The 16742-nt window shown below is 38.4% G+C and overlaps 1 protein-coding gene across 1 annotated transcript in view; it reads left to right on the top strand.

The window, feature by feature from the left end:
* dnajc7 (DnaJ (Hsp40) homolog, subfamily C, member 7) overlaps positions 1–15967 on the top strand; it is a 51232-nt gene extending 35265 nt beyond the window's left edge. Inside the window, exons 5-14 of the mRNA XM_042085988.1 lie at positions 1704–1778; positions 2083–2201; positions 4027–4180; positions 5485–5649; positions 7831–7922; positions 10360–10433; positions 13871–14017; positions 14240–14386; positions 15471–15533; positions 15631–15967. Of these exons, the coding sequence (XP_041941922.1) occupies positions 1704–1778; positions 2083–2201; positions 4027–4180; positions 5485–5649; positions 7831–7922; positions 10360–10433; positions 13871–14017; positions 14240–14386; positions 15471–15533; positions 15631–15668 (1074 nt within the window). The 3' untranslated portion in view covers positions 15669–15967. The remainder of the gene's footprint in view (positions 1–1703; positions 1779–2082; positions 2202–4026; positions 4181–5484; positions 5650–7830; positions 7923–10359; positions 10434–13870; positions 14018–14239; positions 14387–15470; positions 15534–15630) is intronic.
* The last annotated feature ends 775 nt before the right edge of the window (positions 15968–16742 follow it).

Raw genomic sequence — 16742 nt, 5'->3', positions numbered from 1 at the left:
GTTTGAGGGTGGTGACACTGTTGATGTTGGAGTTGATACAGTTCAGATTGGAGGAAGCATGTAAAGTCAATATCCGTGTGGGAGTCATGCATCTAAAACACAAAAAAAGCAAAAATTTCACAACTCTGTGGATTCAACATTTACTGTAAATCCAGTAAAAAAGTATTGCGAATGAGATTGTGTTTACAGTTTTGAGAAAAGTGAGGAAGGTTTCAAAAAATGTGTTTCAATTGTGAAAAACTGTATACTGAAAGTTCAGTATTGTAAATGAGAAGTACATTACAGTCTATAGCTTACAATACACTCTAATGTCTTCGTGATCGTTTTTGTCCATTGTTGATTCAAGCCTGCACTGTTCAGCAACCTGTTTGCACTCTGAACTAGCTTTATATTGGTTGTCACATCATTTGAAACAAGTACAATCATTTTTAAGTCATGTTTAAGGCATGATATCTATGCTTTCTTTCTTATTACCTTTTTCCATTTGTAATTACCACAAGTTCCATTTGTGATTACCACAATCACAAGTACATCACAGAGCAAAATGTGTTTTACTGCATGAGAATGTGTTTGAGATTTGCAAAAAGTATTAGGTGAAATGTGTTCAGGCATCTGAGCATTTAGTTCAGAGAATGGGGTTTAGTGTTTTAGCAATTGTGAAAAACTAAGATACAAAATCTAATTGGTATTGTTTTTTAGTACAGATTTATTTACCTAGGGCGCTCTCGTAAGATAATTTTGACTTAATTGAATCAGAGTTTGGCTTATTTTAAGACGTTTCATCACGAAAACAAGCAAATTTGGCTGCCAGAGCGTTAAAGCAACACTAAAGCACTTTTCCTCTGTCGCACGGACACTATTTGTTTTTCCAGCGCCGGCTTTGCAAATAATGATTTCCACAGACACGGTACATAGTGCGGTTATAGCTGATAGAGGGCTGCGAAACGAATGCAGAAGTGCCGTTCACCCTGTTACGAGTTGATGAACCACTGAAATGATTTAAGAAACATTATTTTAAGGTACAAAAAACTCTTTGGTGTTGCTTTAAGCAAATTTGTCTTGATAAGGCGCCTTAATGGGACACCAGGCAACGTTTTCGTGTTAAATCATCTTCGTCAGTCGGTATATGGTTAAATGACTCATTACAGGGCGTATGAAGACACTTTCGCCCGCCCCTACTGCCTGTAGGAAGAATATTCCGCTTGCAAGTTCGGTGCATCGTTCCCGCCGACCTTCAGTCTCTCAAAGTCTCTGACATTGCGAGAAGCAGGATCAGTTTACATCCTGCATCCCCAACACAGAGGCAGGCTAATGAAACGCTAGCGATTGTTGCAAACGTGTGTATAATGGCAGAGCCGGCAAAGAAGCAGCGAAAACCCTTGACGGAAGATGCAAAGAAAAGGAAAAGAGCTTCAGACCGAGCGAGGGCTCGCACACGTATCGACACATACAGACGCTAGGGGGAGCTTCGTAGAGAAAAAGCATAAGGCTTGCCTGGTGTCCCTTTAAAATAAGTCAAACTCTTATTAAATGAAATCAAAATGATCTTACAAGAGATTTCTAATTCAAGAGTTGCAAAGCTACACTTTGGATGTCTTTTCAATTTTTCATTAATTTATGTAATTACCTGCAATCAATAACATGCTTTACAGTAAAATAACGGTATCCTAAAAATGGAAGTGTATTTTCTATTACTTTTGTAGATTAAAAATGCAGAGTCTATTTTGGAGTATGAGAAGATGGCAGAAATTGGCTTTGAGAAACGAGACTTCAGAATGGTAATATAATGATCAAATTCATCATGTTTTCTCTTTTTATGTGTGTTGTATGTTTTCATGATTGGATTGTTTGAGAAGTAGCATGCATTGATAAAGGTGCAACTAGCCTTACCTCTTTTTTAAAGAGAGATGTTCAGCAGCTTTATTTTTAGAAGTTCACAGCTAGTGAACATATGATGTCAGTTCTGACAGAAGCATAAATGGACATATTTATATAAATATGCCTACATTTCTCTTATTCATATTTGTCTCGTTTCATTTGACTTGCATGTCTCTCACTGTCTTATATTTTGTACATTTGTAGGTAGTTTTTTGTATGGACCGAGCACTGGAGTCTGCATCAGCCTGTCACAGGTTTAAAGTTCTGAAGGCAGAATGTTTGGCTTTACTTGGCCGCTACCCGGAAGCCCAGTCTGTTGCCAGGTAACTATAATTGTTTGTGAAGGGAGCTGAGGTTGGACAAAATATAGATTGTCAAGCATACTGTCATATGAAGAAATTACTACGAGGAACTTAGTCAGACGGACTCTTTCTGCGTTCAATTCAGCTTGGACTATGTGCGATGAATTTGTTATGCATTGATTGAAATGGGTCAAACCTCACAGATTCTTCATTATTATGGTAATGATTATATTCACACACCCACAATGCATATTTGGCATAGCGGCACCATCTGGCAACAGATAAAATTACACTAAAATTTTGCTATTACACTGGTGGCACATGATCAATTTTGATGCACTTCTCCTAGTTTTTTAGGATAACTAGTCAACTGTTATCTGCATTGCACTGCATATCACAAAATGTATATCAAACGAATAACTTTGAAGCTTATCATTGTACCCTACATATTTGTGGTGTAGTGCCATCTAGTCTACCATCGGTGTAAAAGGCCACACCCAACAGGAAGTGAGCAAGCGCTTCCAATGCTTGCACGTAGGTGCTCGGGCCCGCCATTGCTGCTTGCGGCTATAAAGGATGGTTATTGCTAGATTTAGACAAGAGTTCATGAAATTCCTTTACGGTAGGTTTCAGCACAGCGAAACACCTCGCAAATTTCGCCCAAAAAACATTTCGCCTCGGGCATGGACGGCAAAATGGCAAACAGGAAAACAGTAGTGGCTGCAAGTGGTGCCTAGTGAGGTAATTAGGATATCAGCTAGTTCAAAAGTTTGAATACTTAATGAAGATATACAGGGGTATTTATGCCTTAAGTTGATGTTGCCAATAAACAACAATTCATGTTCATAGAAACAACAAGGTCACTAAGACATAATATATTTCATTCCCACCTCCAAACACAAACACTGAACTGATTGGTCCTCATTTGAATAAAGTTAAATTTTCGAGCGATACAAAATTCACATCAATGGTAAAGCATGAGGTCACACGAGCTGTTAAACATGGTCTACTATATGGTCCATCCCTCTGCTTTAAGTTTACATCTTGAAGTGTTTATGTTAGCACCACATCCTATACAGTTAGCTATCAGGGCAAGATGCATTGATACCTCGTATTAAAACAAACAAACAACAAATAAAAACAGCGGGGGATTTAAGTGGCACCGAAATGAGGCACACTGAAATCCATATTGGAATCGGGTTTTGGTGCCCAACCCTAAGTAGCAGTGCTTAGAACAAAGTTCTATTGTAACATCTCTGACACTATAAATCTTGAATGTGCTGAGAGAGTTAGCTTTACCAAAGTCCTTTTAGGCAAGTCCCTCCACTGGGCGGCCATATACCAACGTTTTATGGGCACTCATCGGGCACAGTCTTTGGGTCGAACTGCGCGTGCGCAAGGCTTCACGACACACGACAATCTTGCTCCAGCGGCGAGATCACAACACATGATTGGCACGATGTCTTCACAACACACCATATGATTGGCTCAATGTATTCACATGTCAACGTTTTGCCGAGGAAGGGGTGGGATATGTGTAGACAACGGCCATATTGGCGTGACAAACTAGCCCCATGCATTTCTATGGAGTATTTTTTGAGTGCTGTCTCCTCATTAGAAAGTCTCTGGCTTTACCTATGTCTAGATAAGAGCAAGCATCTTATTTATTGATCCTGTTTATTTTGGCATTCAAGATGACTTCAGCTTTACACAAGAAAATATATGAAATTGAAATTGTTATAATGGTTGGTTAAAAGAAGTCATGACATTGTGGACTGTGTGTTTTTTTTCCTCCATGTTTCTTCATTCTCTATATTCAACATAATTGTCACATTTCCTTTCCTAGTGATATTTTACGGATGGACTCAACCAATGGTGACGCACTGTATGTGCGTGGTTTGTGTCTCTACTATGAGGATTGTATTGATAAAGCAGTACAGTTCTTCATCCAAGCACTTCGTATGGCACCAGACCATGAAAAAGCCAGACTGGCTTGCAGGGTAAGTGACTTTTTAGATAGGATTATTCATGTTTTTCTTTTGTGTTGATTGTCAGCTTTTCCATTTCATTATTGAGAGAAAAATTATATGAAAAAACAACAACTTACTCAAAAAGGACACACAACATATCAAATGTTGAAAATCACAAATTTGACTATGTCATGGAAAATATATGTTAATTCTGAATTTGATACCAACAACATGTTTCAAAAAAGGTTGGGACGGGGGTAACAAAATGCTGGAAAAGTTGTGTAATGACAAAGAAAACAAAAGGAGGAATGTTTCACAACTAATTAGGGTTACTGGCAACACAATTGGGTATGAAAAAGAGCATTCCAGAGAGGCAGGGTTTCTTAGAAGTAAAGATGTAGGGGTATTCATCACTCTGTGTAAACCTGTGTGCACAAATGATGAAACATTGTAATTTTAATGCCTCTTAACATGAGGGGTTCATGTGCAGTAAGCATTTGATTGTCAGTATGCATTTTGGATAACCAAAAGTAATATTGGGAGTTTCCATAGTCATTTACGAAACGCATGAGCATACCTTGGCAAATAATGATCTAAAGCACTCATATTTTCAATCTATATTGATCTACTTTTGCACACAGCTTCACAAGACCTGGTGCTAGGGCTCAGTTGTGTTTCTAAGTGATATCAAGTGACCTAGAGGGCTGAAATGTGGTCAGTTCAGAGATGCTTGTAATCCGGCAGAAAGAAAAACTATATTGTAGCCTCTGTAATTCTGTGTCAGTGCATCACACAGTATTTTGACTGGTTCTCAGCTTTCTATAGAGGTCAAACATTTGATGGTAGGCCCCAAAAGAGGTGGGAACAATGCCCTCATAAGTAGGCACAGTGCAATTTCAGGCAAAAACTTGAAATTTGTATTGGAATTCATGTGTTAAAAGATGTCATGACATTGTGGACTGTGTTGTTTTTTTCCTCCATGTTTCAGTTCAGTTCCTAAACATTTACAGAATTTTGTTAAATGAAGAGGTAAAGCAGCACGGGGTATACATGCTCCCGTCCCAACTTTTCTTTTTAAACATGTTGCTGGCATCAAATTCAAAATTAACATATATATTTTCCATGAAATAGTCCACATTTTCATTTTCAACATTAGATATGTTGTCTATGTCCTTTTTGTTGCTAAATAGATAGATAGATAGAGAGATAGATACTTTATTGATCCCCAAGGGGAAATTCAAGTATGGGTTTACAAGACTTGTATATTATCACATTTTGCTTTTATTTGCATTTTACATATGTTAATAAGATTGGATGAATTCCTCTTTCTGCAGAATGCAAAAGCCCTGAAAGCCAAGAAAGAAGAGGGAAACAAAGCTTTCAAAGAAGGCAGTTACACTGAAGCTTATGAACTGTATTCTGAGGCACTCACCATTGACCCAAACAACATCAAAACAAATGCCAAACTCTACTGTAACCGTGCCACAGTTGGATCAAAGGCAAGATGCACCTCACATTCACCTGTTCATGCTGTCATTTTTATCATTCTGCCCAGACAGATACAGACAGAAAGACACATACAGAATGACAGACAGATACACATAATGTCACATAATGATAGACTGAAAGAAAGACATAATGACATGCAGACATCAAGACAAATATACATTATGATCTATATGGAGGAGTAATAAATGAAAAGAAATAAAATATTTCATTAATTTGCCATTGTAAATGCATTGAAAACAACAAGTAAATGATGAATTAATCCATCAATAAATGCTTCTAGTATTATAATCTCGCATTTCAAATTTCAATTGGTTATCCATTCTCAAGCTGTTTTTCCTTTTTCAAATTTGATTTGCCTAACTCATTGAATGCCAAGCTGTTTTCGGAAGCTTTGTCCTAGAGTGCCAGCAATCTAGACCATTGTTGATGATTTTTGTACAGCCACAGCATATTCTGTGTTATAGCTATGAACACATACAATGGCTCGTTTAAAAGGTGGGACTTTAAGCTCTCAGTGGGTGCAAACCGTGTATTTCTACACGACTCTGTTCCTGAGAAATCCCAAGCTAAACAGTGGCTAGTTTTCATCAAAATCGCTGTTTTTTTTTCTAGAAATGGAGATATATCGTCTTTCATGAAATATGAAGTGTTGCCTGTAAACTTTCCGGGAAGTGATCAGCGAGACCTGGCGAGACTGCCACCTAGTGATAGATCCACGGAAATGGCCTGGTTTTGACCTGACGTGCATGCGTCACTGATTCGACCCAAAGCGGCAACCGAGTTATGATAAAATGTCCAGATTGTGCGTTTTCATGAGTTTTCGATCGTCATATATTTCATTTCCATTCATCACAGAGTTCCCAAAATCACATATAAGGTGTGTTAGAGTGTCTAGTTTTGTAATTAAAAAAAAAAAGCTAAAAACGTAATATTACATTTTTGGCACTCAACGCATGGGAAGGAGAAACGTAATATTACGTTTTTGGCACTCAATGAGTTAATTGATTAGCTTTATTGATACTTTACTTTGATACTTTATTTTTTTAGGTAGTTTTAGTCAGTTTAGCTGGGGGCCAAGCAGCGAAGCTGCCTAGGCACCCATTGTGTTTGTATGTTTTCTTCCCTATTATTCCACCATGGGAGTCTATGGCAGCCCATAGAACTGTCTGGTAAAAAGTTGTGAAATTTGGCACACTGAATGGCGACAGTCCCATGATTAATTTCACCAAGTTTCATGTCGGCACCCCGAGCTCTCTAGCGCCACCAACAGGCCAAAGTTGGATGTGTGTTCACACACGTAACTTCTGACCCCTTGGCCCGTTTTTGAAAAATGAGGGATCGTTGGAATCCTTGGACCAAGGACCACGTATTCATTTTTGAAAGCGTCTGCCCGTCGCAGCCAACTGAAATCGACGGCAAAGCCACCAAACAGGAAGTGAGCTCATCTCAGCACCCCTTTCATGTATCATAACCAAACTTGGTTTTCACTCTGACATACACCATCAATTGTGAGACCTTAGATAGATGTGTGCCTCCTAATAATGTCCAGTGAATTCATTACAAGTGGACTCCAATCAAGTTGTAGAAGCATCTCAAGGACCATTGATGGCAGTAGGAATAAGATGCACATAGCTCAATTGCAAGCATCATAACAAAGGGTCTGAATACCTATGTAAATTGGATATTTCAGTCTTATTTGACAGTGCGTACTGCAATGGCACTGGAGAATGGCGACATGGTGATGAATTGTTGCCTTTTTAACTGGATTGGCACCAAGACAAATTCCAATCAACTGTGTGTTGACATGGCAATAAAGTAATGAATTGAATTGAATTATTTTTGTTTTAATACATTTACAAAACACTCTAACTGCCTGTTTTTTGTTGTTGTTGTGGAGTAAAGGAGCATTGTGCATAGTTTGATGTTTTTAAAAAAAAAAAATGAATTGAATCCATTTTAAGTCTGAAACATAACAAAATGTTAAAAACAGAAAGGGTCTTAACTTTCCAGTTGCACACACATAAACACACACTCTTATTTCCTCAAAGTCATGACATCAACACCATATCAGAATCTGTCAGTTGTCGCAAGAAGTCATACATTAACAACAAATAAGCATTTTTTTTGGATGAAGAGTGTGTTTAATACTTACTTGTGCTGTGTCTTTTCAGTTAAATAAACTGGAGCAGGCCATAGAAGACTGCACCAAGGCCATCAAGCTGGATGAAAGCTATATCAAGGCTTACTTGAGGAGAGCACAGTGGTAGGGTTTTAGATCATTTTGTGTTGTATGTTGAATGATAAAATGTATTTTAGTTAAGGCTGGGACGATTAGTCAACGTAAATGTAGATGTATTAACCCCAGGACTTACAGCCCGATTTAAACCAAAGAGATGTGCCACAGACTTTTGGGGTAATGCAGTCCACTTCGCTCAAAATCTTTACATTAACATGTAAATCACACTGAGAGGACTGCATTACCCACAAATCTGTGTCTCATGTTCTCACCTAGTCCTGCTACACAATGAGTCAATGACACCATTGATTGCCCGGGTGCTTACCATCTGAATAGCTAAGGGGCGTGTCATCGCCATTGATACATTTTATTGTATATTTTATTCTATATATTTGAAAACTAGAAGATTCAAGGATTCTAGTGGTGTTACTTGTATGTTTCTAGGACAAAAAACTTGTGGAGCTTTAGATGTGTGTTTGGAACAGACCAAAAAGTCCCCCCAGGGGGATCGCGACCTCAGAGGGTTAAACTAACTGAGAATATGCATGTGTTTGAGATCGGGATCAATATGCCCTACCATATTGGTTATGAATTTTTAAACACCTCTGACCTGTATGTCACCTTTTGTCACCTTTTTTACATTTATTCATTTATCTTTTATCTTTTATTTAGGCTTTTATCCCAAATAAGTGAGGGGTAACATTCAAGCTACAGTGCAAGAATAGTCACTCTGTAGGTGAACATGATTGCCTGTGCCAAGAGTTAGGTACGGCCTGATTTTTTTCTTATGTACAATAGAATAGTGTAGAGCGACGCAACTGTGGGATACAGATGCAACATAGTCCGAGAGGGCTAGATGATCATGACATCCAGGTTTCTTTAAACCTTGGAAAGAGTGATAGATAAAGAAGTGATTTAATCTTTATTTTGTCATAGATCACGTATGTGTTTGCGATAGAGCACGTATGTGTAGACATATTTAAGGAGCTACAAGTCCTCTTGCTGAACATGTGGGGTCATGGCAGGCAGCTCAGTTACCCTCGATCTAAGGTCCGAAGGGATTGGGACACAATGAAGAATCACCTTCTGCAAACTGTATACAAGCATGGTTGACATAAAGGGCAGGGTTACATCACCCACATGCTTAACTGAGGTTAAGAGTATCAGCAAGGCAGTCTTGAAGGATGGCGGCTCTAAGTCAGTCTTCTCCAGAGGCTCAAATGAGTCCCCCTTTGAAGGCACCTTTCTACACAATTGTGAGGTCCCTGGGAGCCACTGCAAAAACCTCAAGGGTTGGTCTCAAGGCCTTTGAGAAATTGTGAGGTCAAAGGGTCCCAAAGATCACACCTGCCAAACCAGATTTAACAGGCATGTTCAGTGTAGAGGCTGACTGGTCTTTGTCAAATTGGGCTTTCATAAAATCATTTGACTTCATTTAATAAGAGTTTGACTTATTTTAAAACATTATCAAGAAATGTTTCGATTGCATCGAGGTTCATGATGCTGTAATCAGCCATTCAGTCCTCATTGTGCCACACAACGAGCACACAACTTAAAATGCTTGATTGAGCCAGAAGGGAGGGGTGTGTCTTGTCATTTGACAGAGTGTAGGGCTAAAAGTGGCAGCTTCAATCAGTGCGCTCTAGGTTTAAATAGAAAATTTTTAAATAGAAAAAGGGTTTAAATGTTCCTTCAATAGAAATTATGTTTTGGAAAAGTATGGGGGGCTGAGTTACGTCACTGGCCAGAAAAAGTATAGTTAAAACTCTTAAAGCTGCAGTCGGCAAGTCTGGCAGATTGAGGGGACTTAGCCAAAATGTTGAATGTTTACAACTCTCATGCCTCTTCCCCACTACCATCGAGCACCCTCCCATCGAGTTTGTGCTCGTCAGTGCGTGTGCACCAGACTGATTGACAGTCAGATCTCACACAGCCCTGCGCTGATTGGACCAGAAGAACAGGGAGCAGTGGATTTTTGCAGAACAAATAACAGGCACTAGGTGAAGGTAGAGTGGGTTTTTTCTAAAAACAGCTGATTTATGTTGTTCTGTCAGAGCATAGTGTCGGTTTCAGTGAATATGATCAAAAAATCTTGTCGACTGCAGCTTTAATGGCACAAACAAATAATAATTATATTTTTTGGATGACATGGGAGGCCAGCTTCATGAAGGTCCTACTTTGCTATTGTTTTTTATTTCTTGACATAACAAAAGTTCTGTTCTCACAATAACTTTAAAAAAAAAAAAAAATGAAATCACGAACAGTATTGAAGTGTATGGGTAAGTATCAATGACCATAACCAGTATTGTTATATAAATGTTCATGATCATGAAATGATCAACAATCATAGGTGTTTGTATGGGGTGCATATGTACACCTGCCATTGTATAAGTAACTATATGTGTTCTCTCTAAATAACTGTTAACCATTATGGATACATACATTTATGTGCTCTTTTGTTTAGTTATATGGACTCTGAGATGTATGAGGAGGCAGTGAGAGACTATGAGAAGGTTTATCAAACAGAGAAGACAAAAGGTAGGTTTTTTTACCAGTCCTCAAGTGCTTACTCAAAGGAAGATGAGACTGCAATACCATTGTGAAATATGGCTCCAGTATGGTTCCAATATGGCACAGTGCCAAGGTGAATGTTAATAACCAAACCGAATAACAAGGCGGATTTCGATGCCTTATCAACCCACCTCCCCAGTTGTTACTTGCAACAGAAGCATCCAACATTACATGCAAAAGAAGCATCACTGCTCTCATAGCACCAAAGCCCACTGTTTTCGATTGTTTTCGGCCTCTCGGGGCTTATTGCTTAACCACATGAATTCCAATACAAGTTTTTGCCTGAAATTGCACTGTGCCTATTTATGAGGGCATTGTTCCCACCTCTTTTGGGGCCTACCATCAAATGTTGGACCTCTATAGAAAGCTGTAGTTTTCGTAGAAAACAGTCAAAATAACTGTGTGATGTACTGACACAGAGTTACAGAGGCTAGAATATAGTTTTTTCTTTCTGCCGGATTACAAGCGTCTCTGAACTGACCACATTTCAGCCCTCTAGGTCACTTGATATCACTTAGAAACACAACTGAGCCCTAGCACCAGGTCTTGTGAAGCTGTGTGCAAAAGTAGATCAATATAGAATGAAAATATGAGTGCTTTAGACCATTATTTGCCAAGGTACAGTTAAGAACAGAATTATTCATACCCCTGGCAAATATTGATGTAATGTTGATTTTTCTCTTGACCAATATGTTTGTTCTGACACTACCACATGCCAAAAGGGATGTTTTTCAACCAGGGGGACCTGGTGACCTTCTCAAAAGTAAACGGTAACACTAAAGCAAGAGGCTACACTGAGATTCTGGAGGAAAAGATCAGGCAGTGTGCCAAGAGACCTGCCAGAATAGGCATCATTGGACCATTAAACCATACAATGATCCAAAACATACAGGCAAGAAATGGTTAACAGAGAACAATGTCAACATTTTAGAGTGGCCCAGCCGGAGTCCAGACCTCAATCAGTCAAAAAAGTAAAAAAATCAAAAAAGGCCAAAGTGATTGCAAATAATACTTTCTGCCTCAAAATCCAGATTGCTGCTTAAAAGGTGCGGTCTAAAATCACTGTGGAGACATGGAGAGGCTTGGTAGGTATTATAAGAACCATTTCGAGAGCTTTGATGGTAAATAAAGATGTTTCCATTGATTATTTAAGAAGGGTATGAATAATTTTGGACATGCCATTTTTCATAAAAATGTTAAAAAAGATTAAAAAAAAGTTTTTTTTTTATTTCATGTTTCTACCACATTGTCTTACAACCTTTTGGCATGTGGCAGTGTCATTTTCAGTCAGAACAAACATATTGGTCAAGAGAAAATCAACATTACATCAATATTTGCCAGGGGTATGAATAATTTAGTTTGCTGTATGCTCATGCGTTTTGTAAAATGCCTGGAAACTCCCCATAGGACTTTTGGTTATCCAAAATGTATACTGACAATCAAATGCTTACTGCACAGGCTTGGAATTTCACCATTGTAGGGGCAAGGCCACTTGGCCTTCAGTTGGGCATATTTGGTGGGGGGCACAAAGGCCACATGTCAGGGCACCAAGGCCAAAGTTAACTATATGCTATAAAAATGATCAAAGTTGTATTCACTGCAGTAGACCTGCATCACTGTATGAAACATTACAAAAACATAAAACATGACTTATTACATATAACTGTAAATCATTTGATCATCTAATATTTTCAGATATCTAGGCTATATTTAACATTTATTTTGTATTTGGCCTGTTATGAAATCATGTATTGAACAATTTAAGCACAGCTCAGCTTTAAGAAACTCAAATAGCCTAGATACATGCTTAGCATTTTGTGATCATTAAGGCTACTTTCACAAACTCTTATTGTCAGCTGTCCTCTGATTTACCGATATCTAGGCGACATTTGTAATATTTATTTTGTATTTGGCCCGTTATGAAATGATGTGGAACAATTTAAACACAGTGTAAAACTTAAATCCCAAATTTGGAGACATCCATGTATGTTGAAATTTACTGCAAATTCAAAACGGGATTAGTCTGGAACGGCTAACTGTACAGGGGACTGTTTTACACCTTTCTGTTCGGTAAGGTCTGCTGTTTATTCTGATATATGGTTTGTCATATGTTAAACGAAGGGTTCGTGAAGTATTCCACCGAGATGAATGGGTAGGGAGATGGACGCAAAACCTTCAGTAGAATTTATGATTAAATTGAATGATATTTACTTTTCTCGCGAACCGTTCACCACAGCAATTAGCGGCTAACATCGTTTAAAAGCTGAGAAAAAGCTCGTTCATGTGATACTTGTGATGTCTGTGTGATGAGTAGGCTACTTCGCGAGTAGTTCAACTGAGAAGAATGGGTTAATTTGGACGCACTTTCTTTCTTGCGCTGTCACTTTCTCCACTGCGTAATTTGCGCTGTGAATGCTAAGATTATTGACAGGCCATAGGCTAAATATATGTCGCTATTAGTAGGACGCAAAGCAGAATATTTAAAGAAGGGGGCACCAAGGCCACCGTGGCCTGTAAACCTCTGATTTTCAAAGGGGCGTCACGGCCAACGCAAGGGGCTACGACGGCCATGGCCGTCGTGGCCGCCGTGAAATACCTACCCTGGTAGAAGCATAATCCTGGTCTCAAATGAAAGGTAAATAAAGATCGGACAAAATTTGTGACCTATGAAAATTTAGTTTTGCTTTCTATAAAATCCAATATGGCGGAAAAACAACAAGTGTCAGGGACGCCATCTCTGCAATCCACTAACACCGGTTCCGGCTGGACGTTATAGAGTTGGAAAGATGTCAATCTCTCAAAAGCTCTAGGAGCAGGAGCTGGCCAAAAAAGTGGACTGACAGGAATAAAAAAAATAATAAGATGGGGAACTTAAAGGAATGTTCCGGAGCAAAAACAAAAGCTTTTATTTTTTTTATTTGACCTTAATGTAACCAGGGAAAGTGAACACATTGAGATTGTTATCTCTTTTTCAAGTGGGCTCTGGCCAAGGCAGCAGCACAGCAGACAACATTGACCAAAGGAAAAAGACTGCAGTAACGAAGACATACAAAGTTAAAACCGAAACGATACCAAATTCAAAAACAAGGACAGACAGACAGAAATGCCTTTCTTAATCATCTATCTTTCTTAAAAATCTATTAATGAGATGAAGAGCTCCAGTTTTAAGTGTTTTCGCAGCTCATTCCATGCAGCTGGAGCACTATAATTAGGCTTAGTAAACTCTACGCAATTTGACAAGGTACACCGTTCTCTTTCAGCAGACAGAAAAACTGTATTTGCAATGTCTTCGTACATCAGATCCTGAGTGTATATGCTTAATTGCCGGTAGCATTTTACTGAAATGCAATATCTTTAATACCTTAATCAGCTTGTTGTGCCTTTCTGTTTTTCTTTTCTACCAGATCATAAGCATCTGTTAAAAAATGCCCAGTTGGAACTGAAAAAGAGTAAAAGGAAAGACTACTATAAGGTGTTGGGTGTTGACAAAAATGCCACTGAAGATGAAATCAAGAAAGCTTACCGAAAACGAGCACTTATGCACCACCCAGGTACTTTAACCACATTTCCTCCCAATATGGTTAAGCCTGACTTTTTAGTTACACAGTATTTAGCTGCATATATATGGCTATGTTACTGGTGAACAATATGTAGGTAAAATGCATATACTGATATGGCTGTTATTGGTGAGCAACATGCAGGTGTCAACCAATAGGAATTGGAGTAGAGCAAATATGTATGTTCACACAAAAAAAACTGTACTTATCTTGTAGACCGTCACAGTGGTGCAAGTGCAGAGGTTCAGAAGGAAGAGGAAAAGAAGTTTAAGGAGGTTGGTGAAGCTTTCACTGTGCTCTCTGACCCAAAGAAGAAATCCCGCTATGACAGTGGTCATGATCTGGAGGATGATGGCATGGGAGGTCAGTAACTGTCCATACACAGAAATCATAGTAAAGTAAACATGTTTATCCCACCTCCACACCTGAAAAAAAGTGGACCAGCCTTTTTTACTATTGTTTTCCCCAAACTCATATTGTAGATGACAATAACTGCCCAGGCTATTCTTTAGGTATTTTTTTTTGCTTCAGGTCAGAAACCCTGCAGAAATGAAAAAACAGCTTTTACACCAAATATGAGTTCAGACCTGTTAGCGTCATAACCAATAAAACCAATAGTCTGTGACTTCAACCGAATATGACGCTGACACATTTCCCATTCTTCCCCCATCTGTGTGTGTGGCAATAGCATGGTCTAGCCAGCTCCATTAGTTGAGAGTTTCCCAAGAGAAAGTCTAAAGCTGAAGTTCCTTTCAAACCTTTACTGTAAAACTAAGCAGACTAACAGAGTACATCTCAGTTATTTCCTTCAATGTTTAGAGCAATCATGTAGGCTAGCATTACAAGTTACAGTGTGTTGGCCTATGACTAATGTATATGAGAAATCCCATAGAGATGCTAACGGTACATAAAAAGAGTTCTTTGTTTACAACTGACTATTAAAATACTGAAAGGCAAACATTTTTTCTCCATTATAATACCGTGTAGGAAAAAATGTGACTGTTTAACTCACCAATGCCACTTGAACTAAGTAGCTGCACAAAATAAACATTAGGCTACTGTGTGTGTGTGTCTGATCATGTGACCTGCTCTGTTGCAGCCAGGGGCTCCTCCCACTTCTGCTGCATGCACCTTCTGATTTAGTGAATGCATGGGGCTTCAATGAGTGTGTTTTGAGTGTTTTTGCCCGAAGTAATTTAAATACTCGATTATGTCAATTTACACATTGTTAAAACAACAATCACAATATTATCGTATATGATATATATCGCACATCCCTAGTAATGTCATGTCAATATAATGTCAATGCAAGTCATTGCAGTGGTTTATTTTGACCAGCAAGTATGAGAGAAGTATGTTGAAGAGTGGGTTAGCTTCATCAACAGATTATTGCCCCCCACTGATTTCCCACTGGTAAATCAATGCTTTTGTCTATGCTTACCCTCAGATGTGGATGCTAACAACATATTTAAAGCATTCTTTGGAGGACCTGGAGGTTTTAGTTTTGAAGGTAATTCCTGTGTGTGCTTCATCTTAATGTGCTTTAATGCAATACAAATTATATTTCTGTTTGTAAATGAATAATCTCCATTTTTTTTTTTTTTAAGCTTCTGGACCAGGGAATTTCTTTTTCCAGTTTGGCTAATGAAGAATGGAGAAGTATGCAATTATCCTCATCCTGATATTAAGTTTATATGGACTGCCTCACAGCCACAGCCCTAAATTGTCTGCCAGGCCAATCATCTCAGAACATCAACCGGAAAGTCTTTAATTTCGTACAAACCAGGCATATGTTTGTGTGAAGTCTCTACTTAGAGGCAGTCACGGAAAATCATGGATTTCTGTAACCCATACTCATTCCATATCAGTGCTGTGAGATAGTGTGGCATATGTTATCTATTTATGATTTTTTTGGTAACAGTATGCATCCCTAATGAATGTTCAAGAAAAATACTGTTGTTGTGTTATTGGCTCTTTCTTTTTGGTATTTGTGATAGTAGGAGTGTGATTCATAGTCTCTTCAAACCAAATTTGGTTTCAGCTGATGGCACAGATATATGGCAGAAAAAGAGGATTTGTGAGGTGAAAAGAAGCACATCACTAGAATATTTTAGTGGTAGGCCCTTCTGAGATGAAAACATTACTGCTTACAACAGTCTTGTCTTTGTCTCAGAATTAAAGCCCTTTTTTTATTTAGTAATGACTGAATTTTTAACTAATTCTCCTTGACCCCTAGGAAAAATAAAGAGCAAAAGAATATCAAAGCTCTCATATTGATGTTAAATTGAGCTCAATTGTGTTTTGAAGGAATAGGCTAGACAAAGAGATCTTATTTTGATTGTTTCTTTCCTTTGGGTTGTTATATGCTGCGTGCTTTCCTGACCACCTCTGAATGGGTGTTCTGTAAGCATGCCTTAAAATATGTCATGTAAAAGGTGTGCCACACTGTTTAGTAAAGATATTAGATAAAATAAGTTAAATAAGGATGTTTAAAAGGCAAGGCAACTATATTTATACTGTATACTGTAGCACCTTTCAAACACTGTGCCAGGCACGTGCACACACACACATCACATCAAAGGGTGCTTGAGACTCTGCCCTTTTTCTTCCATTAGAGAAAGTGCCCTTTTTTATGGAGTGTTTTTTAAATAAGTTAAATATACATATTCCTGTCTGCACACAGCTTCCCTGTCAGTAATTATTGAATAAAACAAACTAC

This window comes from Alosa sapidissima, chromosome 3 (assembly GCF_018492685.1).
Source record: "Alosa sapidissima isolate fAloSap1 chromosome 3, fAloSap1.pri, whole genome shotgun sequence".
Classification (NCBI taxonomy): domain Eukaryota; kingdom Metazoa; phylum Chordata; class Actinopteri; order Clupeiformes; family Clupeidae; genus Alosa; species Alosa sapidissima.
This window is presented reverse-complemented; position numbering and strand designations above follow the sequence as displayed.